The sequence below is a fragment of the Garra rufa genome, chromosome 10, assembly GCF_049309525.1.
Source record: "Garra rufa chromosome 10, GarRuf1.0, whole genome shotgun sequence".
In the NCBI taxonomy this organism is placed as follows: Eukaryota; Metazoa; Chordata; class Actinopteri; order Cypriniformes; family Cyprinidae; genus Garra; species Garra rufa.
The window spans coordinates 11,483,397-11,508,666 of record NC_133370.1 but is presented as its reverse complement, the minus strand read 5'-3'; the positions used below and the strand labels follow the sequence as shown (position 1 = coordinate 11,508,666).

Here is a 25,270-nt window from a genome sequence, read left to right as displayed (position 1 = left end):
TGCTGAGTTAATAGAGCCTTAAAGCTCTTTAATCTGTCTCTCGCTCTCTCTCTCTCACTCAGTAGTTACCTTACATTGGCATTTTTCAAGGTAAATCAATGTCTGACTTATTTTCTAATCAATATTTGTCCTCATTCGGTGCATTACTATTTAGTTCTGAACAAATACTTTAATCTACCGGTCAAATTTTTAATTAGCCATGTACTTGTTACTATTTCTTTCTTTTCTTTTTTTTTTAATTGAAAGGACAATATGTGCTTTGTGTTTCTGTCATCCCTGAGGCTCATCTTGTCAGCTGTGGGCTTGTGATCGTATCACATGTACCTGTATATGTGAGTTGCTTTAAAATCGGACCACTGTTATTCACAGTGTCCTAAAGAGCAGGTGCTTGTGGTTTTTACTTGTATTTGATGACCTTATTCCTGGTGTAGATGAGGTCTGTCTGCCCTCGTAGCCAGTGAAACTCAATCTCAGAAAGTTCTTCATTAATGTCCAATGAGTCACAGTAGTGACCTAGAGTCTCCAAAGTGCATAGCGGACGTCTGTACAGCATGGAAATGGAATGAAGCTTCGTCACAGCTTTAACATCAGTCATCACGGATCTCACTTTTTCCTTTGCTGTGTGTTTGTCTTTCTTTAGCAAAGTTAATAGTTATTCACAGCATTAGCAGAGTGTGATAATATGGTGCACTCTTAAACACACATGTATTAGGTTTTGTTTAGTTTGGATTGGTGTTTATTTTCTGTTGGGGAAAGTTTATGTTTGCTTAAGTAGATTAGTTTTGGTGTATCTTGGGCTTTGTTTTTACTGGACATGAATTTAGATATTTGATATCCAATAAGGGAGAAGCAACCCAAGCTCAATGGAAAAATTCGCCTGTGTCGATATTTCTTCAAAATGATATGTTAAAGTGAAATGGTTGGTAGGTGACACAAAAAGTACGTTTAGAAACAGTTGAATGTGAATCTGAGATTGTTTTACACATTGGTTTTACTATGTATCGTGGTAGATTGGAAATGTCTGGTGAGTGGCGCTAAAAAGTATTGCTGTGGTGTGTTTGAAAATATCATACCACCTATACTAACAAATGAGTTAAAAGTGCATTTGTTGAAGCAACCATGCCATTCTTCCATGCTTGTACAAGTTCCTAAGCTTTTTTCATGATTTGTGTTTCACTGGACTTGTACTAGAGTGCTGTACTAGGTGCGCTACTGAGCAAGTTTACTATTTCAGAAAAGCCATATGTGACCGTGGAACACAAAACCAGTCACAAGGGTCAATTTTATTTATTGATTTACATCATCTGAAAGAATAAATAAGCTTTCCAGTGATTTATGGTTTGTTAGCATAGGACAATATTTGGCAGAGATACAACTGTTTGAAAATCTGGAATCTGAAGGTTAAAAAAAAAAATAATATTGAAAAAAAAAATCACCTTTAAAGTTGTCCAAATGAAGTTCTTAGCAATGCATATTACTAATCAGAAATTAAGTTTTGATGTATTTACGATAGGAAATTTACAAAATATCTTCATAGAACATCTTTACTTAATATCCTAATGACTTTGGCATTAAACAAAATCGATAATTTTGACCCATTCAATGGATATTTGACTATTTCTACAAATATACCCATGCTACTTACGACTGGTTTTGTGGTCCAGGGTCGCATATGATGATGGCTATGTGATGCAAGCATCAAAATTAGTTTGCAAATGCACTATGGCAAAAGTGTTTTGAGGTAACATGTTGTGCAAGGAATTGCGTGAGAATAATTGACATTCTGCTCCTGTAATCATAATTCGTGTGAGGAGGAGTAAAAGTTGTTTGTGTTGGTGTTTAATTTTTGCCAGAAAGTGCAGTGAATTGCATGCATATGTGTTTTTTTGTTTGTTTTTTGTAAAAATGTAGTTAGAGACATATTTTTCCAATCAGCCTATGTTGGGAAGGAGAGCATCATGTATCCAAACACAGTTTTACAACAGTTTTAGAAAGTTTAAAATGGCTGTAGCAACATTTTCCCAGAAGCAAAACATCAAAGCAGCAGCTTTTTAAACCTTAAATGTAATTTAATTAGCTGTGGAAACAGTAAGTGAACATTTAATGTCATTTCATAAGGTTGTGAGTGATACAATGAATTGGAATATTTCAGTCTTAAAGTGTCTTTCCCATTTCGGAAAGTTTGGTTGGAAGCCATTTCGGAATGTTTGCAGTGGAAAATTCACAAACCATTATTCCGTGTGTTAAAATACGACATTATAGCATATGATGTTTTTAGAAGATGCTTGTGTTTGTTTTTTATGTGCATAGTTTTGAGTGTAGGGATGTTGGTCATACAAAGTTCACATGCCCACACAAGGCCTAGGCTTGTGGGAGCATGAGGTTCAACGCTGCGTGAACTGATCTTCTGGGACCCAAAGCACCTGGTGCATCCTGGATAATTAAGTTGCAGCTATGAAGAGAGTGCAAGAGCTTTCTGAGGATCATCTTTCATTATACTATCTTCTCGCCCTCCCAGATCTCTCCAATGCATGAGGCAGAGCCTCAATAACACTCAACTGCCGGATATAAAGTTGCATGAATACTTGTGAATGGTGATACTGCTGCAGGTTTAATTTTGTTTTACAGTGTCACTAATGTTATTTGCTCAACTTTTGTCTAATAAATGCTTTTTCTCTGTTATTGTAGATGTGGACCTGTCGATATGCAAGCACCCTGGGCCGTCATGTTGTACGCGAAGAATGGAAGAGAGCTACAGAGCAGCGGTCCTGAGAGACACCACCCAGAACATCAGATCGTACAGCTTTGAGCTGAAATATCTCATTTCTACACATGCCGTCGCCTTCCAGGGTACACAAATGCATGCATGAATGGGAGATTAGATGGATGGTAGAGGGATAAAGGTGACCCTGGACCACAAAACCAGATACAACTAGATTTGAAAATCTGGACACTAAAAAAAAAATCTAAATATTGAGAAAACACCTTTAAAGTTGTCCAAATGAAGTTCTTAGCAAAGCATATTACTAATCAAAAATTAAGTTTTGATATATTTATTGTAGGAAAATTACAAAATATCTTCATTGAACATGATCTTTACTTAATATCCTAATGATTTTTGACATAAAATAAAAATTTATAATTTTGACCCATGCAGTGTATTTTTGGCTATTCCTACAAATATACCCGTGCTACTTAAGACTGGTTTTGTGGTCCATGGTTACAAATGGATAAAATTTGTGAAATGGATGGATAAATAGATAGATAGAGGAATGGACTGATGGATATAGGGCTGAGTTTATATGGATAAAGTAACATAGCTCATTGGAAAGCCTACATATTTGCAAAACATACAGTTCACTACAGTTTTCAGCTTAAATATCCATATGCCAATAAGTGGCAACAAAACTCTGATTACAGGGACTTATTTCTGCACGGTTCCTTTCACAATACAATAATATTGTGACCTTTTAAAATACTGCCTGATTTTTATACTAACTAGGGCTAAACTAACTAATTAATTACATGATGTATTGATTAATTCATCTAATTAATCGCAAACTAAATTTGGCTGTAAACAAACCCCACAAAAGATTATTTAAAGCTATTATTGTCTTAAATGAGAAAGTAGCAAGTAGACATTACAAATAGTAGCTTTAGAAAGAAATATTTTATCTGATTCAGCATAAAATGTATTACACATAAACAAACGTGAACTATGGAACATAAAAGAAGATAATTTGAGAAACATCTCAGTATTTTTGTTCATACAATGAATGTCATTGGTAACCAATACAGCTTCAAAATACCTTTTTATGTTCCACAAAAAACTTGCTCAGGAGCTCATCTGGTGTAGCATTGCACTTGCAATGCAGAGTGCTCTACAAGTTCCACAAAACAATCAGTCACGATAAAAAAAAAAGTAAAAACCCGAAGCAAGCCAAAATGGCATGATCGGTTAGGTTTAAAGTAGACGGTAATAAAGCTAAATGTTTTTGATGATTTTAGCACCACTTACCGGACATGTCATTTCGAAAGTGTTGCGAAACATGCGAGAAGCTACGTAACAGAATTTTGCCGAAATGCTGCCACTAGCATGTTTTTCCACTAAGGGATGGCAAATTTATGGGTTGGCTATTTCTTTGTACCTGTCATTGTTGTCCGTTGTTTGACTTGTGTAATTGGTAGCAATGGCATGGTGTTTTTTCCATTGTGGTTTGGCATCCTGTGATTGGTAAAGCTGCTTTTAGTCGTTTCATCTTTGATGCTGGTTGCATGTGAACAGGAAGCCTCTCCTCATCGTCTTGATTAAAGCCCCAGATGTGTTTTTAGGAAAGTATGAACTAGCTGCAAACATTCAGAAGCATTTAGTCTTAATTATATTAGATTTTGCTCTATGAAGTCTAGTTATATGAGGTTTGGTTGGGTTTTACTGCTTTAATTCCTTAGAAGGGGAGTTTAGAGAACTTGCCCACACTCTCACGAGTGTCGAACCCAGTGGCCAAACCATAATCGGCAGTGGAGCTTTAAAGAATCTCAGTCGTATGCAGCCTTGTGAGTGTGTTTTGGCAGAGTGCACCGGTTGTTATTAAGGTCTTCTGTCAGTTCATTCATGAGTATCAAGCCTTGGTGTGAATGAATGAGCTCTCACATACACTATTTCAGTCCTGCGCTCACGATACGCTCATTTTAACACGATCTGCGGCCCCAGAAATGGACACGTACTCCCACACGCACTGCATACTGCATCTCACAAGGAGGGTTCAAACCACATACATAGTTTTCGGTTATGCTCTTCAATCATGCCTTTGTCTTTCCCAGCCTGTTTTCTTTTGGCATCCGCAGGACAGCACAGATTGTTCATTGCATTCCAGTAAAGTGTTTCTAATGTTTGTGTCTCGGATGCGCAGATATGCGCAGAATGTTTCGCGTCGACAGATCACATGCAGTAATCAGGAATGTTCAAACAATAGAGCTGATTGCCTTTTACGGCTGCTGATGTGTGTGTGGTGTCTGTGTTTGAAAGAGTGCTGAAATTTGTAGTCTTTGTAGTGATTTATAGATTCTCAACTATTGTTCTTGAGGTTAGTGAGAATGATTAGTTGTGCCTAATATATAGTAAATATTAGTACATAGACATTTAAGACATTCCAGGAGACATTATGGGGATTTCTTGTTTAATTTTTGGTTAGAAATAAGTCATAGTAGTGTTCTTCTTTTGTCCTGATATGTAGTTTTAGAGATGTCAGGCCCATGTCCCACAGATTCTTTGTTTTTTTGTATTTGAACCCTTTCCAACAATGACAGCATGATTTTGAGATCCATCTTTTCATACTACGGACAACTGAGGGACTTATATGCAACTATTACAGGAGGTTCAAACCCTCACTGATGCTTCAGAAGGAAAAACAATGCATTAAGAGCCAGGGGTGAAAACTTTTGAATGGAATTATTTTGCCTAAATATCATAATTTAAACATTTAGTACTGCCCTTCAGAAGCTACATAAGATACTTGCATGTTCCCCAGAAGACAAAATAAGTTAAATTTGCCCTATTCTTCCAATTAAAAAAATTTTCACCCCTGGCTTTTAATGCATCGTTTTTCCTTCTGGAGCATCAGTGAGCATTTGAACCTTCTGTAATAGTTGCATATAAGTCCCTCAGTTGTCCGTAGTATGAAAAGATGGATCTCAAAATCATACTGTCATTGTTGGAAAGGGTTCAAATACACAAAAACGTTGAAAAACCAAATAATTTGTGGGACCTGAAGGATTTTTTTGAAGAACAGTGGGCAGTTTAACTGTTCAGAACAAACAAGAACAGCTGTGGATCATTCAGATAACAACACAGTGTATGTAAAGTTTTGAACAAGGTCATTTTTATAAATAACTATTATTTTCTCTTGCGGACTATATGTAAACGTATTGTAACAATTATCAGTCCACTGAGACGGCGAGATGTGATGAACCCAAGTGCAGTTTATTTACAGTGACGATAATCCATAATCCAAACAAACAATCCAAACGTGAAATCCAAACAACAAACGCAATCCAAACAATGACGAGACTAGACTTGACTTGACTTGACTTGACTTGGCATGAAACAGACTTGACTTGATACAGACTTGACATAACACTCACCAGACAGCAGAATTACAACTTCAATACGCGACAATGAACAATGAAACAGAAGGCCTATTTATATGAAACAATACAGGTCACATGACACAAACAAACCAATGGAAAACAAGGAACAAGACCATAGCAACCAATGCAACCAATCAGAACAAGACACATGGAACAAAGGGACCAATGGCAGGAATACATGAGGGAAGGGAAGCAAGACACAACAGCATGAAATGATAACATAATAAAAGACATGAAAACATGAACATGAAACAAAACCCAAACCACCCATTACACGTATTTTATGTAAAATAACTTATTCAGGTCAGTACTAAATAAAAAACAACATGCATTTTGTATGATCCCTCTTATTTTGGTAAAATAATTAACATTTTACAGATTCATGGTGTATGTAAACTTTTGACTTCAACTTTATAAAATATATATTAAAGGTAATACGTAATAAGTAGAATACTTACTTACTATTTAAATAATTGTTCATTACTTTACGCTGTAGTAGCCCAGTGAAATTACGGTACTTATGTCTTAATGTCTTCACTTGCAAGAGTTAAACCCTCATGCTTTTATTTTGGCGCAAAACTCCAGGAAGACCTTTAAGTTTAGGTGACAACAGGTTTACAAATGTTTCTTATTACAAATCAAGTGAAATGCTATAAACTTCTGCCCACAAAAATGTTGGAAATTGTGCGAATGTGGAAAATAAAGCACACATTGCTTTCCCAAATGTATGTTAAACGCACCCTCATGTTGTTTTAAAGCTCCAGGACTTACTTTCTTCTTAACAAGCAGATATTTAGGAAATTGTTTTTTGTTTTTGTGGGTAAATGAGAGTTTGAGTGGATGACAAAATTTAATTTTTGAGTGAAATATCCCTTTAAAAAGGAAGTATAATATATCCAACATATTTGTAATAATTGTGAGAATTTGTTTCTGTAAACAATTCAAGAGACTCTGAGAGTCAAGTGTCTGTTTTACTGCTTGGATTAATAATTACCCTGTGGCGTACAGACATCATATCGGATTACAGACTTAATGTAATACTTAATTAGAATGAAGATCTGAGGTTTTCTATTATTAATATAGGAGTATAGTTAGAAGGCATGTGTGTTCATTTGGGTTTCTCTTGCTGTGTGTGCGAATATGTCTCTTCTCATTTGCGTGAGATCTTGTCTCAGGAAGTTCAGTAGACAGTTGATTCTAATTATCTCGATTCACCGTGAGACTGGGAGTGTTTGCAGTAAACTAATAAAAGATTTAAGGAATTATTAAGAATAGTTTGTGATCTCTGTGATCATCTCAGACTAAAAAAGGAATCACAGGATTAAACAATTTGGTGAGAAAATAATAGACATATTCTTTGATTGGAATATTTTTGTTAGAAGATCATTTATGTATTTTATTTCTTTCTGCTGAGCTCATTTGGATTCAAAAGCCATGTTCAGGAAATGAATACTAGTGTACAACTTTGTGGTAGTGCACTGCATTATGGAATACAATATTCCACACAGTGTATTCTTTTAAACTGTGGATTTTGCCAAACTTAGTAGGTCATTTTAGCATTTGATGGTATATGATATATAGCCAAAGATAGGAAAACAATGAAGTGAAGGCAGACCCGAGAGCAGCAGTCAGGCCTCTCTGTCTCCTCACTGGAGTTTATAATGACAGTGACTAATTCTCTTTCTCCCCGTGTGTAAGTACGAGTGGGTGTTTCTATGTCATTATGTCCTCCATTTTCCCTTAGAGATTTGAAAAGGTGCAAAATAACAGATGGACGTTGCATAAAGACCTAAAGTCTAAAGTGTAAAGCAGAGGAAAGACGAGGCGAGACAAGACAAGAGGATAAGCCAGATGTTTACACAGTTCAGGAATGAAAATCGATGTATTAAACTTAGTGGCGCTTTTCACAAATAAGGTACAAAATAGAGTCCAGAACGCTTGAATTGCAATTACCTGTAAGTCTAAAGTATTTTTTGTTTCTTTGTTAACAAATTGTGAGTGAAAGAAGGTGAAAGCCTAACATTTCCCTGTTTGCCCCCACTAGTACATGCTGTAACTACTTCATCTGGCTGCACAAAGCATGTCTGCTGACAACTATTCAAAATTACACTTTTAAATGAGATTCAGTTTGTCAACATTATTTACTTGTTCGTTACATTTACATGCTTTGATTTTAGCATTTGGAATTGTGCTATGCTACAGTGAGGGAAAAATTATTTGATCCTCTGCTGATTTTGTATGTTTGCCCACTGACAAAGAAATGATCAGTCTATAATTTTAATGGTAAGCTTATTTTAACAGTGAGAGACAGAATAACAACACAAAAATCCAGAAAAACGCATTTCAAAAAAGTTACATTTTAATGAGTGAAATAAGTATTTGATCCCCTATCAATCAGCAAGATTTCTGGCTCCCAGGTGTCTTTTATACAGGCCACAAACTGAGATTAGAAGCATTCTCTTAAAGGGAGTTCTCCTAATCTCAATTTGTTACCTGTATAAAAGACACTTCTCCACAGAAGCAATCAATCAATCAGATTCCAAACTCTCCACCATGGCCAAGACCCAAAGAGCTGTCCAAGGATATCAAGGACAAGATTGTAGACCTACACAAGGCTGGAATGGGCTACAAGACCTTTGCCAAGCAGCTTGGTGAGAAGGTGACAACAGTTGGTGTGATTATTCGCAAATGGAAGAAACTGTCTGTCTCTTGGTCTGGGGCTCCATGCAAGTTCTCACCTCGTGGAGTTTCAATAATCATGAGAACAGTGAGGAATCAGCCCAGAACTACACGGGAGGATCTTATCAATGATCTCAAGGCAGCTGGCACCATAGTCACCAAGAAAACAATTGGTAACACACTATGCCATGAAGGACTAGTCTAGCTGAAGTGGCTCAAGAAAAAGCACATTAAGGACCTTTAGTGGCCTAGCCAGTCTCCAGACCTTAATCCCATAGAAAATCTGTGGAGGGAGCTGAAGGTTCGAGTTGCCATGCGTCAGCCTTGAAACCTTAATGATTTGGAGAGGATCTGCAAAAGAGAGTGGGACAAAATCCCTCCTGAGATGTGTGCAAACCTTGTGGCCAACCACAAGATACGTCTGACCTCTGTGATTTCCAAAAAAGGGTTTTGCCACCAAGTACTAAGTCATGTTTTGTTAAGGGGTCAAATACTTATTTCACTCATTAAAATGTAAATCATTTTATAACTTTTTTTGAAATGCTTTTTTTTTTTGTTATTCTGTCTCTCACTGTTCAAATAAACCTAAACCTACCATTAAAATTATAGACTGATCATTTCTTTGTCAGTGGGCAAACATACAAAATCAGCAGGGGATCAAATAATTGTTTCCCTCACTGTAGCTGTTGATTTGAACTGAAATGAATATAAGATTAATTGGTTCTTGTGCCTTGTTAGAAATGGCCATAACTCAAATAGTTTAATGCAAACAGTTGTTCTTTTTTTTTTTTTTTGAGCTAACATATAATTTTTTAGAGTTCTCACAACATAAATCATGGGATTTGAGCCTCCGGTGCTTTAAAAATTTCATAGGACACTAAAGTGTACCGTATTCATGGAAAGTGCCAGTAAAAACCTCATTACTGCTCAGCAGTGACAGCAGACGCCTTCTTGGTGGCGTCATGCCAGTTGTACTGTGGGGAAACCCTTCTAACTTGCTCGTTCCTTCAGTCTTTCGTTCTGTCTGGCCTTCATTCTCTCATTCCTGTTGTTGTTATTCATCTTTCCCTTGTCTTCATCAACGATCGCATGACTCTTAAAGTCTCTGAGGGAACCCCCCTCCTCTTATACGTCCTTCTCCCAGAGATCATTTGGCCTTTTTGGAGGGTAGATATATCTGTTGACTAATTGAGCTTGCCATGTTACTTCCTTAGCTGGCCCTGTACCACAACTTTTGTCCCCTAAAGAGAAAAATGAAAAGAAATGAGAATGAGAGAGACAGTTTGGCCTGAGCTGACAGACCGACCCAAACCCAACGCCTGATGTCAGCCGTGGGTTTGGGACGGGAAGTGATGCTCATACCGTAGCTCTGAGCAAATCTAGTGGCTTCAGCCTCTCACGCAGTGCACCTGCTATGTCATTCCCATGGTAACAGTGGAATGGATGGATTCTAAACATCCCATCGAGCCCCTGCTGACCAGCTGTCATGAGATGGAAGCTGGTCTTCAGGGAATGGTGTTAGCCTGTTGTTTGACGTACAGGACAGAACGAATGCTTTAGTTGTTTAACAAAGGTTAGAGAAAGATTTAGAGTGATCCGCTGTCTGTCTCCCCCTAAAGAAGGCAACTGGAGACTTAAGTAAAGGGAAAAATACAATGCAATTTCTCTGGAAATGTCAAGATCAGATGAGAACAGAGCAATTACATGGGGCAAAAAAACAAAGTGGTAGTTAATTGGATTAACATTCTAGCTTATCAATTATGGACATTGGTCTAATCTTGTCTAGTTGATTGAGCAACTGGACTAACAGATGATGGACCTGCTTTTGATTTGGTAGACTTTCATGGTAAAGCTAGTGGTTGTAGTGGTGGTTGTAGACCACCTAGAACCAGTAAAGACTTCCATATTCCAAAAACCAGCTGGCCCATTCACTTATATGATATTTCCTGGAAGAAGGAACCATGCTAGAAAACACACATACACACACACACACACACACACACACACACACACACACACACACACACACACACACACACACACACATGTTGGGTTTACATGTTTTATGGGGACATTTCATAGGCGTAATGGTTTTTATACTGTACAAACCGTACTTTCTATCGCCCTACACCTACCCTACACCTAAACCTAGCCCTCACAGGAGATTGTGCACACTTTTACGTCGTCAAAAAAACTCATTGTGCATGATTTATAAGCCTGTTTCCTCATGGGGACCTGAGAAATGTCCCCACAAGGTCAAAATCTACTGGTATTCCTATCCTTGTGGGGACATTTGGTCCCCATAACGTGATGAATACCAGGTACACACACACACACACACACACACACACACACACACACACACACACAAAAAGTGACTTTCTATAGGAGTAAAAATGACTCAGAAACAAGTTTAAGGTGGTAGTTAATTGGTTTCACATAGATTCTTGCTTGTATTTTATGGACATTAGCTGTCCAATCTTGTCTAGGTGATGATCAACTGGACCACCAGGTGGAAAACCTGCTTTTGATTTGGTAAACTATCATAATAAAGCTAGCTAGATGTAGTGGACCATCTAGCACCAGAAAAGGCTACCATATTCCAAAAACCAGTTGGTCCATCCACTTATGACTTTTTACCAGAAGAAGAGGCCATGCCACAAACGAGAACAATATATGAGGCAAAAAAACAAACAAGACTTTTTACAGGAGTGAAAAGGACTCAAAAACTAGTTTAAGGTGGTACTTAATTGGTTTCATATAGATTTTAGCTTGACATTTTCCAGAAGGAGGAAGAGCAATTGCATCAAAAAACAAACAAACAAAACAAAACGAATATGTATGAAAAAAAGCTAATTAGACTTTCTATAGATGTGAAAAGGACTCAAAAATTAGTTGAAGGTGGTAGTTAATTTAGAAATTGGTTTCAGATAGATTCTAGCTTGTCATTTATGGACATTAGCTGGTCCAATCTTGTCTAGTTGATTGATCAACGGTGGTGCTTTTGATTTATTAGACTATCATGTTGAAACTAGTTAGAGGTAGTAGACCACCTAGATCCAGGACAAAAGCTACCATATCAGTTGGTCCATTCACTTAAATGACATTTTTCAGAAATAGAAAAACCAAAGAGAACAATTGTCTGAGGCAAAAAACAACTGAGTTAGACTTTCTATAGGAGTGAAAAGGACTACTAAAAACTAGTTTAAGGTCATAGTTATTGGTTTCACATAGATTCTAGCTGTCATTTATGCTGTCTAGTTGGTTTATGCTGTCTAGTTGGTTGACCAAATGGTCAGGTGGTGGACTTGCTTTTGATTTGGTAGACTTTCATGGTAAAGCTAGTTAGAGATAGTAGACCACATAGAACCATATTCCAAAAACCAACTGGTCCATCTACTTGTATGACTTTTTTCCCCAAAAGGAGAAGCCATGTTGCAAACAAAAACAATTGTGTGAGGCAAAAAACAAAACAAAACAAATGAGTTAGACTTTCAATAGGAGTGAAAAGGACTCAAAACTAGTTTAAGGTGTTAGTTATTTTGTTTAACATAGACTGTAGCTTATCATTTATGGACAATAGCTGGCCCAATAAAGTCTAGGTGATTGATCAACTGGATGTACAGGTGGTGAACCTGCTTTTGATTTTGTAGACCGTCATGATCAAGCTAGTTAGAGCTAGTAGACCACCTAGAACCAGAAAAACCAGCTGGTCCATTCATTCATATGACTTTTTTTCCCAGAAGGAGAAGCCCTGCTACAAAGCATATTAATTGTGTGAGGCAAAACTCCCCAAATCAAGTGAGTTAGACTTTTTATAGAAGTGAAAAGGACTCAAAAACTAGTTTAAAATGGTAGTTAATTGGTTTAACATAGATTCTAACTTATCATTTATGGACATTAGCTGGTACAATCTTGTCTAGTTGATCGGTCAGCTAGACTAACAGGTGGTGGACCTGCTTTTGATTTGGTAGACTATCGTGGTAAAGCTATTTAGAGCTAGTAGACCACCTAGAACCAGAAAGAAAAAAATCATATTCCAAAAACCATCTGGTCCATTCATTTATATTACTTTTTTCCAGAAGGAGAAACCATGCTACAAACAAGAACAATTGTGTGATGCAAAAACAAGAAAGTTAGCTGTTCCAATAAAGTCTAGGTGATTGATCAAATAGACTACAAGATGGAGGACCTGCTTTTGATTTTGCAATCTCATGATAAAGCATGTAGACAGCCTTGGACCAGAAAAAAGCGATCATATTCCATAAAACGTCTGGTCCATTCACTTGTTTGACTTTTTCCAGAAGGAAAAGTGGATTTCAGGCTGTTTATATGGGTGTTAGAAGGTTGTTGTGTGCAGATAAATGAGTTATGCACCAAAGTTTAACACTACTAATTCCAAGTATGACTAATAGTAATATTGGTGCTTACTCTAACAAACACCACTAATGAGAGATGTTTGAAAGGGAAATAATGACAGGAAACAGGAGTACTAGTAGTGTTTAGGCCAGGGGGCGTCTGTGGAGAAAGGGAGTGGTATCATCTCCAGAGTGTCATTGTGGCTGCTTTCACACAGCTTTTAGGTTGGCGTCTAGCTGCTTCATGTCTCATTATTCACTTCATTACCTCAGACTGAAACGGACAACTGAACACACGATCCAAACCCAATCATGGCCCAACCTCTCCACCCTCTCTCCTTTTTTCTTCCAACATCATTAGGTTGTCCTAATACTGAGAGGGAGAGGCAGAGAAGGGATGGTGGATTGATTTCCTGTTGTTCAGTCTTTCCTAAAGCATGGTGAACCTTTCATGAGAACGACCTGCCACCAATCATCACAGGACATGTTTGAGATGTCTGCACAGCTGGAACTAGAAGAAAGTGTTCAGCTGGAAGGGACAAGTGTTTTTTTTTTTTACTTTGGAATTAAGGGATCATCAGTACTCATTACTTTAGTGTTTCTGCCCTCAGTTGAGTCCATGGTCTTTCTCTGTCTTTCACTTTTTCCAACTGTTCAATCTGATATGTGCTCAAAACCTGACCAGACTTTTCCCAGGGATTATTGTCAGTCAGTATTATTTATTTATATAAGGACTATTAGCTTAAAAAAAGGTATAATAGAAATTTAAACATTACCATTCAAAAGTTAGAGCTTTTTGAAAGAAGTCTCTTATGTTCACCGAGGCTGCATTTATTAAAAATGCATTGAAACAAAAATATTGTGAAATATTATCATTAATATATTTTAAGATGTAATGTGATGCAAAGCTGAAAGTCCTTCAGATATTATTCAAATATGCTGATTTGGTGCTCAAGAAACTTTCTTATTATCAGTGTTGGAGACAGTTGTGCTGCTTAATGTTTTCATCAAGATTCTTTGATGAATTTAAAGTTTAAAAGAGCAAACCAAGGGAAAACCAAGATCCAAATCCAAAACAAGTGGATTTTGCCAAGATATTTTCAGAGATGATAGACAAGATGTTATAGAATAATAATTGAATGAAAACCTAATTTTGAAAACATATTTTTTGAATTTCCTGAAAACGTCCCAGCGTGACATCCGACGAGTTTATAGAAATATTTTGTAACAGTGTTAACATTAAACATCAATCTATCACTGGCCTAAGGTTTACAGCAAGGATTTTTCTCATGACTAAGGACACACATGCATATAATTATTGGCAACACAAATATTTCAAATCTGTAGTTTTCCAGAAACAATTACAATTTGCTTTTGTACAGCAATTCTCCACATTGTTGCTGGACTGCAGAGACTCTGGCTCAATCTAGACCAATTCAGAAAAGGGAATGATGATTGAGCTGTTTAGATCAGCACAGTGATTGGCAAACTCACTTTTAACCAGATCCTTTAGAGAGCTCTGTGTTTTCACATGCACACATACACACACACACACACACACACTGCATCCGGCATCTCAGGAATTGTTTGTCTTGACTTTCGATATTTTAATTGTGAACTGATGAGAGAGATATTGGTGAAACGTTCCTTTGCAGCCTCCACCTGTTTCCCTTCTGACAGCAAAGACGCTGCTGAGGGGAGGGGGTGGGGTGTCTGCAGCAGTTCTGGACAGGTGGTAACGTCTAGTTTGTCTCCTAATATGTAGCATTAAGTGCTGTTGATTTAACCTTCTGTACGCGCATATGTTTGTTTACTGAGCGTTTTTTTTTTAAACTCAGGCAGATTTGAGCAGATTGAGTAATTGATTTTAATATGGTGCAACAAAACTGCCTTTTTTATTAATTTGTATTGTTCTCCAAAATCCCCTTATAATGTTATCAAGATTTTTACATAAAAAAAAAAACAAAAACATAATTTAGAAGTAATAATCAACTTTCTGTCCTATTTTTAACCCCCCTCATCAGAACGCTTTGTTTGAATAGGTGTGGCGGATTGTACACTCAGAAGTAAACACACACTGCTATGATTGGCTAACACTTGTATATGTTTGACAGCCTCCATTCCTCATCGATGGACACTGCTGTGATTTAGGTTACAACACAGAAATACTCAGTTCAAATCAAATGATCTGTAATAACAGACAAAGCAATAGTGACCACATAATAAAAACAGTTTCTCACAATTGTGTGGTGCGACATTACTGTCGGATCCAATATAGTCAGCATATAGCATCATCTTTTAGTTAGTCTTTCTATAAATGCAGCTTCGAATTGTGCCTTGCTTGTAAACAAATGCACAGTAAAAGAAGTAAACGAAGGACACAGGTCTTATGTTTTTAATGAAGTTTTTTTCTTTAATAACATTGGAACCAACTGAGGAAGGCACTACAAAGACTGTTTTTCCACAACTTGGCATTGTACGGTGTCTTGTTGCATTCCGAGCCAATCTTTATCATTTGGTTTCTGTGTAGACCTGCATTCGCCTCTCGTTATTTAAACTATGTATGAATCGGTGAGTTGGGATAAACAGGCAGTGAGATAGAAGCAGGAGTTTATCTTCTTTTGTGGAGGTGGTGTTTATCCACACTATTACATTATAGAGTGGCACATTCCACAACCTGTCATTTTGGTAGATTAGCATCAATATAAGCTGTTTTTAGACTAACAAAAAGCTTTGAGTTCTTAAAATTTCAGGGTGTTTTTATAGTACAATGACCTCTTAATGAAGGGAATTTTGGTTTGTCAGTTCATGAGCCCTTTAATTAACTTATATAACTACCAAAATTTCCTTGCATTGCTAAAAAGTTTTATCACAGCATAGAATCATTGCTGTTATTCGTATTCATTTCTGTTTGACTACACTCTTAAAAATAAAGGTTCCAAAAGGGTGTTTTTAAAGTGATGCCATAAAAGAACCATTTTTGGAACCTTTATTTCCCCCCCAAAGAACCTTTCAGTGAACAGTTCTTAAAAGAACCATTTTAAAGAACATAAAAAAAATCTAAAGAATCTTTTTTCACTATAAAGAACCTTTTCTGCATTTGAAAGGGTCCATGGATGTTCAAGGTTCTTCATGGAACCATTGATGCCAAAAAAGAACCTTTATTTTTTGTTATGTCATTAACAAACTGCATGATTTTTCCTGTCGTAGAGCTGTACATTTCTGTCATATGGACAGCCACTGATGATTTTAAATTAAATTTTAAATTAAATTACAATGATATTAAATTCTGTGTGAAAACTGTGGTAGTGTGAACAAAATTAGGAGAAACAACATTTATTTAAAAATGGGAAAATGGAAGTAAATCTAAACATTAAACAGTAAACATTATAACTTATTTTACTGTCAGTTTCAATCAGTTTAATACATCCTTACTGAATAAATGTCTAAAGATTAGAAATAAATAAATAAATGCAGTGTACATTTACTTATTAAGCACGTTTTATTGAAAGTTAGTTAAGTATCTTAGTTTTTCTTTTGTAAATGTTGTGATTGGTTAAAATTGATTGTTATATGATTTATTAGTCATTAAATTGAAAAGAAATGGGATCAGAAAAGTCTGGACTGAAACTCGCATCTGTGCGCATGGTAAAACATAAAGGGATAGTTCACCCAAAAATAAAATTTCTGTCATTAATTACCCTCATGTTGTTCCAAATTTGGTCGGTCACAACACAGTGGAACACAAACGAAGATATTTTTGATTAAATCCAAGAGCTTTCTGACCCTGCATAGACAGCAATGCAACTGACACATTCAAGGCCTAGAAAGATACAGGTAGTAAGGACATTGATAAAATGTGTATCAGTGGTTCAACTGTAATGTTATTTAGCTATGAGAATACTCTTGTGAATGCACGTCGAAGACTGACATGAAAGAAAAGAAATTGATGAGTAAAGCTGTTATTTTTATTTTCTTTGTGCACAAAGTTTATTCTTGTAGCTTTATAACATTAAGGTTGAAGCACTGATGTCACATGGACTATTTTATCGATGTCCTTACTACTTTCTGGGCCTTTAACGTGTCAGTTGTGTTGCTGTCTATTCAGGGTCAGAAAGCTCTCGGATTTCATCAAAAATATCTTAATTTTTGTTCCGAAGATGAACGAAGGGTCTTTACGGGTTTCGAACGATGTGGGTGAGTAATTAAAGGAACACTCCACTTTTTTTGGAAATAGGCTCATTCTCCAACTCCCCCCGAGTTAATAAGTTGATTTTTACCGTTTTGAAATCCATTCAGCCGTTCTCCTGTTCTGGCGATATCACTTTTAGCATAGCTTAGCATAGATCATTGAATCCTATTAGACCAATAGCATCGCATTCAAAAATGACCAACAGTTTTGGTATTTGTCCTATTTAAAACTTGACCCTTCTGCAGTTATATTGTGCACTAAGACTGGCGGAAAATGTAAAGATGCTACACTCCCATGAAATGAAAAGGAACTACACTCTCATTCCGGCGTAATAGTAAAGGAAGTTTGCTGCCGTAATATGGCTTAAGCAGGAGCAGTAATACCACGCAGCACATCGCAGCACAACGTGACCAACTGCATGCACAGGGAGCGTTCCTCGTTGTTACCTAGCTGGGAACTAATCTCAGGCACTGCGTGATGTTACTGCTCCTGCTTCGGCCATATTAAGGCGGCAAACTTCCTTGACTATTACGCCGGAATGGGAGTGTAGTTCCTAATCTTATCAGCCTAGAAAATACCATCTTTACATTTTCTGCCGGTCTTAGTACAAGATATAAATGCAGAAGAGTCAAGTTTTAAATAGAACAAATACCGAAACTCGTTGGTCATTTTTGAACACGATGCTATTGGTCTCATAGGATTCAATGATCAATGCAAAGCTATGCTAAAAGTGGGGGGATTTCCCTTTTTGGGTGAAATCCAATATCCCTTTAAACACTAGTCCAACATGTTGCAAGAGAGCTTCTTTTGTACACATTTGATTACCTTAATAGCGCCACTATTTAGTTATCCACACTTTTCTTCCTGTAATAGTGTGCGCAGCCATTTGTAAATTTTATGGGTCTAGCTTCCAGTCCCATCTGCGTCTTGCTATTTTTACTGCTTGATATTGCAAATTGCTGTGTCTTACCATATTTTTTAATGTCTTATCTTAATTATGAACACACTGCTTTGTAGTGCAAACAGTTTTACAGTTTACTTATTTGTCTCGTTATTTCCCTATAGCAGATAATGAACCGGAAGTCTCCCCCATAGATTTATTTTTTCCTCTAGTTAAACATTTGCTCTGTTTCTTCTTAACTGTTTTTCAGTCTCACTGGTGTCCATTCTTCAACTTCTCATGCAGAAGTTGCATTTGGTAATGTGACGTGTTCTCTCATCACAGCTGTTTTAGTCAGGCGACCGGGACGTATGTATTGTCACTAATTAAAGTGGGATTTTATAGCCCCCCTACAGAGGTGATGAACTCATATCTGCGTCTGACCCATATGAAACGCGAGCCCTTGGCTGGATTACGGGGCTTTCTGGGGTGGAAGATGATCGACAGACGATGGACTCCCGAACGCTCTGAATGATGACCGCGGTCACTGAGGAATGCAGCATGGCCTTGCATGTAGGGTCTTGGCCGTGACAAAAGTGGGTCACTGTTGGTTATATCAGGTTTTAAAGGATCAAACATGTAGTTTTACAATTGAACCCAGTTAAAAATTAGGTATTTCTATATGCTTATTGGAAAACATATCCACCGCTGTGGGTTGCGTGGCATCAGGGAACGTTTAAAACCTTAAAATCTTCTGTATCTTATCTTTCCACCATCGTTTGCTCAGTTTTACTCATCAAATGAAATCTCTTCGCCAGCAGACCGTGCGTTTAGGAAATGAGTCTCAGTCATTAAGTGGATTAGTCATCTCTAAAAGCCCTTTGTAGACCCTCTTAAGAGGCTATATAACATCCAATTACATGGCTGTAAATCTGGCCCCCATCTTGGCTCATTGGCATCACTGCAACACTGCAGTTACCCAACTCACAAACTAGTAACGTTCAGAGCATTACTTTCCTCTGGAGCCAAGTGACAGGGATTAATCTGCCTGTCGTAAACATTTATTTCTCTCTGCTGAGCTCATTTGAATTCAGAAATGGAATTGGTCTGAATTGACCAATCAGAAATGGGTTGAAATTGAATACTAGTGCACTATTTAGTGCTAGTATATTGTGTAGGGCCCCGTGTTTTCCAAGATGTGGAACATATAGACTGAATTGTGAATAAAAATGTCATACAAATGTAATTTACTGACTTACTTTACTAACATCGAATGCCACGGAATTTGCTAATTTTGGAGGAAAAAATCAATACTAGGTCAGTACACTTAACGCATATCTGCCTCAATATATGAGTACATGAACACATAAACATAATCTCTAGAACTGCTCTGAGAGTCACTTAATGAGAATTTGCCTTTTCTTGTGAGGAAAAGCTATCATCATATCATGTACTAACAGAAACTTAAATGGCTTCACAGCAACCCGTCAAAAGTGCAGTTTAACTTGAAGAAAATGTCACGGAAATATATTGCTTAATGTAATGATAGTACTACTACTGCTAATAAAATTATTAAAACAATATTTTTTAAGAAATATTTATCAGAAATAGTATTTACCAGATTTTATTTACAAGAAAAAAATTAAACATAAAACACTGTCTGGAAGAAAAAAACAAAACAAAAAAACAAATAAGAATAAATTATTAAAAAAAAAATACATATTTCATAGGGCCAAAAAACAATGTTACATTTTTGATAAATTGCTGTTAAATTGTACGTTTCATGATTTCAATTAATTAGATTTGCTTTTTGTAAATATACAACAAATGTAAATATACAACACAGTATTTCTTTAAAAAAAATGCAAATAAATTTTTTTTTATTATTATTAAAATTAAATTTAAAAATGTAAATGGAATCCAGAAAATGTATGTAAAACAGAATTTAGTAAAAAATAAAACTGAATTTGAGAAAAAAAGAAAACGTATTTCATAGGGCCAAATGATTTCATAGGGTTCATGTTTTCAATTAATTAGATGTGCTTTTTGATTAATATTTCTTAATTTAACCATTAAAACAGTGTCTAGAAAATTTGAAATTGAAAATAAATGTAATCCAGAAAAATAAAAATGCACACAAAAAAAACATAATTTGGAAAAAAACCCCAAAAGATTTCATAGGGCCCTTATTGTGTGCTATAGTTGATATTTGTGGCACTGTTTAAAAAATAGTATGTGAATAAATACAATACAAATAAATACAAATACAAATAAATTACTTGAAGTACTATAAGTATTTCTTATTCTCAGCTGCAATATTCAGCTGTAGCATCAGGAGGTGGATTCACAGACTGAAAGGTTCACTTTTGCTGAACTTCGTTGAATCACTAATGCTCAGAGTTGGTAATGTCATCTCAAATCACCATATCCCAATGAAATTAGCAAATGTTTTGCACACATCATGCAATTTAGAGTGGTGCCATTTGTCATCTTGAAAATAAATAGATTAGATTGTCAGCTTTTAATCAAGTCTTTTCTTTCAGCTGCTGATCAAATAATGAGTTGAAAAAGACATGGAGAAAGAAATTGTGGCTGATATTGGTTTTGTCATAAAGTCAAAGATGAGTCAAATCACGTTATTTTAGTGCTTTTTGTGAAATCTGGCAGCACTTCATATTATTACTGGTCCTTTTTGACTCATACATAACCTTTAGAATTAGCAATAATTTGATTTTAATATTATACAGTCAAGCCCGAAATTCAAACCCCTGGCAAATTCTGGAGAAGCAGTGTCCGCTGGACATTCTGCCTTTAGATGTTGGCACCAGCAGAGCCCAGATTCAACAGGATGGCCTTGGTGGTGATCCTTGGATTCTTTTTTATCTCACTATCCTCCTGGCCAGCACAGGTGTCACTTTTGGCCTCCAACCACGTCCTCTAAGATTTGTTCCACATTGTGGAACATCTTGTATTTTTAATAATACCCTTTCTTGACTTGTGAGCAGCCACAATGTCCAGCCGCAGGTCCTCAGTGAGCTCCTTTGTCTTAGCCACGACTGTCCACAAACCAACAGCAGAGAGCTTCTGTTTTTCACTTGTTGAGTTGATTAAAACAGCTGTTCTCAATGAATAAGGATAATTGGGATGCTTTAGAGCGGCGTGGACTATTTGGAATGGTATAGAACTTTGGATTTTCCCATAGACTGTGACAGTTTGCAAAGGGTATGAATAATTTTGGACATGCCACTTTTTGTTCAATGTAAGTAAAAGCTAAGAAATATTTTTTCCACAGTGATGCCTCTTGTACATCGTCTTATTATCTTTTGGGAGAAGCCTGTGTCATTTCCGGTCCAAAAAAACCTTGCTGGTTGAATAAAAGTAACTTTAAGTCAGAATTTGCCAGGGGTATGAATAATTTTGGCCTTAACTGTATATAAATATGTTTTTGCTACAAGTGTCATCCACATGAATTGAAGGGGGGAAAAAGTCTTGCTTTCTTTTCCAAAAAAGTAGCCAAATGCAATGAGCCATTCTTTTTCCCTACAAACATTATTTTTTGTGTAACGTCTTATTCTTTCCAGAGTACCCTCTGGGATCAAATTCTTTTGGTTATCTGGGTGTCGTATGCACGTAGAAATTTTCATATTATGTGGTTTGTATTATAATATTATGATTAGTGTGGTGGCATTCTGAACATACCCAGAACCTTCATTTTCGGGCAAAGCAAAAGAAAGAATCAGTAAAAAAAATTTTGTGCACTATGAAACAAACAAGCCATTTAAAGCTTTTCAATTTACCCAGTAATAGTTCTGACAAATCAGATGAACAATGTCTGGCAGTTCTGCTCTAATGGTGAAGCACTAATGGAGCAGCAAATGGTTTCAAATAGCTTTTTTTCTCCCAGCTGTCAGACCACTGTTGGTTACTGTACAGGAATTTAAGTTTGCTGCGTATTCTTGTCTGAGCACTGTCAGCCTTTCTAGAGGTTTCTCCTGGGAGATCTCCTTTCTTTCCTTCTCTTTTTTTTGTCTTGTGTTTAAATGTCGTTTTCCAACCTAGCAATGAAATTCCTACAGCTCCATATGGATCATTCTCGATTGTCTTAAAACAGCAGAATCGCACATTGTGTAAGCTTGTCTTCAGATATACACAAGCACTCAAAGAATGATATTAACTTATGTATACACATGAAAGAAAACCCTACAGAAATTTGCTGGCAGAGACTGCCTGCGACAATTTGGCCGAGTTCTATGGCGTGAGGCCTCAAAGCCAAACAAATTCACCTCTTTCAACTCCCTGTCTCTTTCTGCGTCTGCTTGTCTCTCTCTATGCCACTTCTGGCATTTTTACAGAGCGTTCGTGGCATGAGGCTGCCCTCTGAAATGCTGTAACCTTACACTGGCACATTCTGCTTGTGGTTTGCTGCTCTCATTCCAACCATCTCGCCTATATGGGCACACACACATACACACGCATGCACATTTACGGTTCATATGCAGACACGAACACACAGCGGGACATGGCAAGTGGCCTTTCCATTCCTTACTTTCTCCTTCTGCAATACTCTTTCTTGCTCCTGTTGCTCTTAGAAGCTCAGTGGTTAGCATGTGTTCTGACACATCGGGCCATGGTGCTCATATGGGCAAAATGAGTTTGAATCAGTGACAAATTTTCACAGCAATCCATCAAAATGAAAGTTTGGTTTAACTTGAAGAAACTGTGACAGAAATATATTGCTTAATGTAATGATAGTACTACTACTGCTAATAAAATTATAAAAACATATGTTTTTTAAGGAATATTTACCAGAAATGGTATTTACTGAAATTTATTTACAAGAAAAATTTAAACATACAACATGTTTTTGAAGCAAAACAGTAACATTTTGAAATATTTTACTATTTGAATATATTTTAAAATGTAATTTATTCATTTTGATTTTAAAGCTGAATTTTTAGCATCATTACTCCAGTCAGAAATCATTTTAATATTCTGATTTACTGCTTAAAAACATTTATTATTATTATGTTGAAAACAGCAGAGTATAATTTTTTTCAGGTTTCTTTGATGAATAGAAAGTTCAGAAGAACAGCATTTATCTGAAATTGAAATCTTTTATAACATTATAAATGTCTTTATCATCACTTTTGATCAATTTAAAGCATCCTTGCTAAATAAAAGTATTCATTTCTATAATTTCTTTTTCAAAAAACAAAACAAAACCAAATATATATATATATATATACTGACTCCAAGCTTTTGAATGTTATATTGTAGAATGTCACAAAAGCTTTTTTATTTCAGATAAATGCTGATCTTTGGATCATTTTATTTTTTAAAGAATCCTGAAAAAATATAGTCAACTGTTTTAAATATTTATAGTCAAAATAAATGTTTCTTGAACAACAAATCAGCCTATTAGAATGATTTCTGAAGAATCATGTGGCACTGTAGACTGGAGTAATGATGCTGAAAATGTAGCTTTGATCACATCAAAATGTTACTGTTTTTGCTGTACTTCGGAACAAATAAATGCAGGCTTGGTGAGCAGAGGTGACTTCTTTGAAAAACACATTTTGACTGGTAGTACATATAGTGTAGTTTAATACAGGACATTAATCAACTCTCTATCTATCTAAATGTGTGTTTACATGGTTAATGCATTAGATTTTAAATAATAATCAAAAAGAACCCCCAGGTTCTTTTGATTGGACCATTGTTTTGAAACAGAATGTTGATGTGAGACAAAAGTTTAACTTTTTTTTTACCATGCCACCTTCATAATGTAATACTCATGCCAAAAGATTCAGAAACCCCAAGATGTCATGCAACAATAAAGAAGTCTGTATGACGCATATGTACATAGACCAACTATTACAAAAAAGCACATCCTGTGTGAACGCCCCCTTACGAGGGGCAGCGTTGTTTACAGCTGTTGTGATTGAAAGAGTTTAGTTGTTGTCCTGGTCCATTGTGACAGCACTGATGGAAGCCTCTGCAGCTTATGGATTGAAATGGAGAGCTCTGCTTCTGTGTGTGTGTGTGTGTGTGTGTGTGTGTGTGTGTGTGTGTGTGTGTGTGTGTGTATGTATGTACGTGTGTACGTGTCAGTTTCGGTCCAGTTGCCGCTGTTCCTCCATCCACTAACATGCCTTCAGTCTGACATCAGTGGCCTTAGAGGGGACGGCACCCTGGGTACAGCCTGTGTGTGTGTGTGTGTGTGTGTGTGTGTGTGTGTGTGTGTGGTCATGCTCGACTACAGCGCAGCTGAATAGACAGGCTGCCCTGCATTAACAAACCACTGACCAAACACAAGTTTAGGCACGTGTGTATGTGTTTGTGGGTCTGTGTCTGTGTGTGTGTGTGTGTGTGTGTGTGTGTGTGAGAGAGTGAAGGCGACAGAAAAACCACAGAATAGAGACACCGACACAAAGCACTGACTGCTTTTCTCTCTTTTGTTTGTCCTTCCCGTAACTCAGAAGCTTTGTGACTGGTTTTAAAGGAGTAGTTCTGCTAAAAATGAAAAGTGTTGTTTCTTGCTCACCCTCATGTTGTTTTAAATTTGGAAAATGGACTTTATAGACTTTATTTTGTGGAAAAGAAAGTTAGGATGTTCATGCCGCTCTTAGTTTATACAACTTTTGTGCTGTATTCCAAGTTTTTTGCAGCCACGATAGTTTTGAGTGAGGAACAGAATGAAATTAAAGTTATTATTTATTGAAATTTTGACTGACTGTGAATGGCTGTGGTCACCATTCACTTTCATTGTATGAAAAAAGTAGTTTTGGACATTCTGCTATGGGGTCATTCTGTGTCAACTCAACCAGAGGTCCCCAGCTCAAATTTAGACATGAATAGTAATGAAAGCCAAAATATTACATGTAGTGAATGTAAATTTACTGAGTAATCCACTATTTTGTAAAGGGGGTCAAAATGGCAATTTTCACCTGAGATTCAGAGCCAAATTACAGGGGGTAAAAAATGACTTCAGAAAGATGACAGCACCATAATGTT

The 25,270-nt window shown here is 36.6% G+C and overlaps 1 protein-coding gene across 2 annotated transcripts in view; it reads left to right on the top strand.

The window, feature by feature from the left end:
* Nucleotides 1–25,270, top strand: part of gpc5c (glypican 5c) — a 167,431-nt gene that overhangs the window by 13,062 nt on the left and 129,099 nt on the right. For both annotated transcript variants that reach the window (XM_073849542.1, XM_073849541.1), the window contains exon 2: nt 2,689–2,850. In XM_073849542.1, coding sequence (XP_073705643.1) covers nt 2,689–2,850 — 162 coding nt within the window. The remainder of the gene's footprint in view (nt 1–2,688; nt 2,851–25,270) is intronic.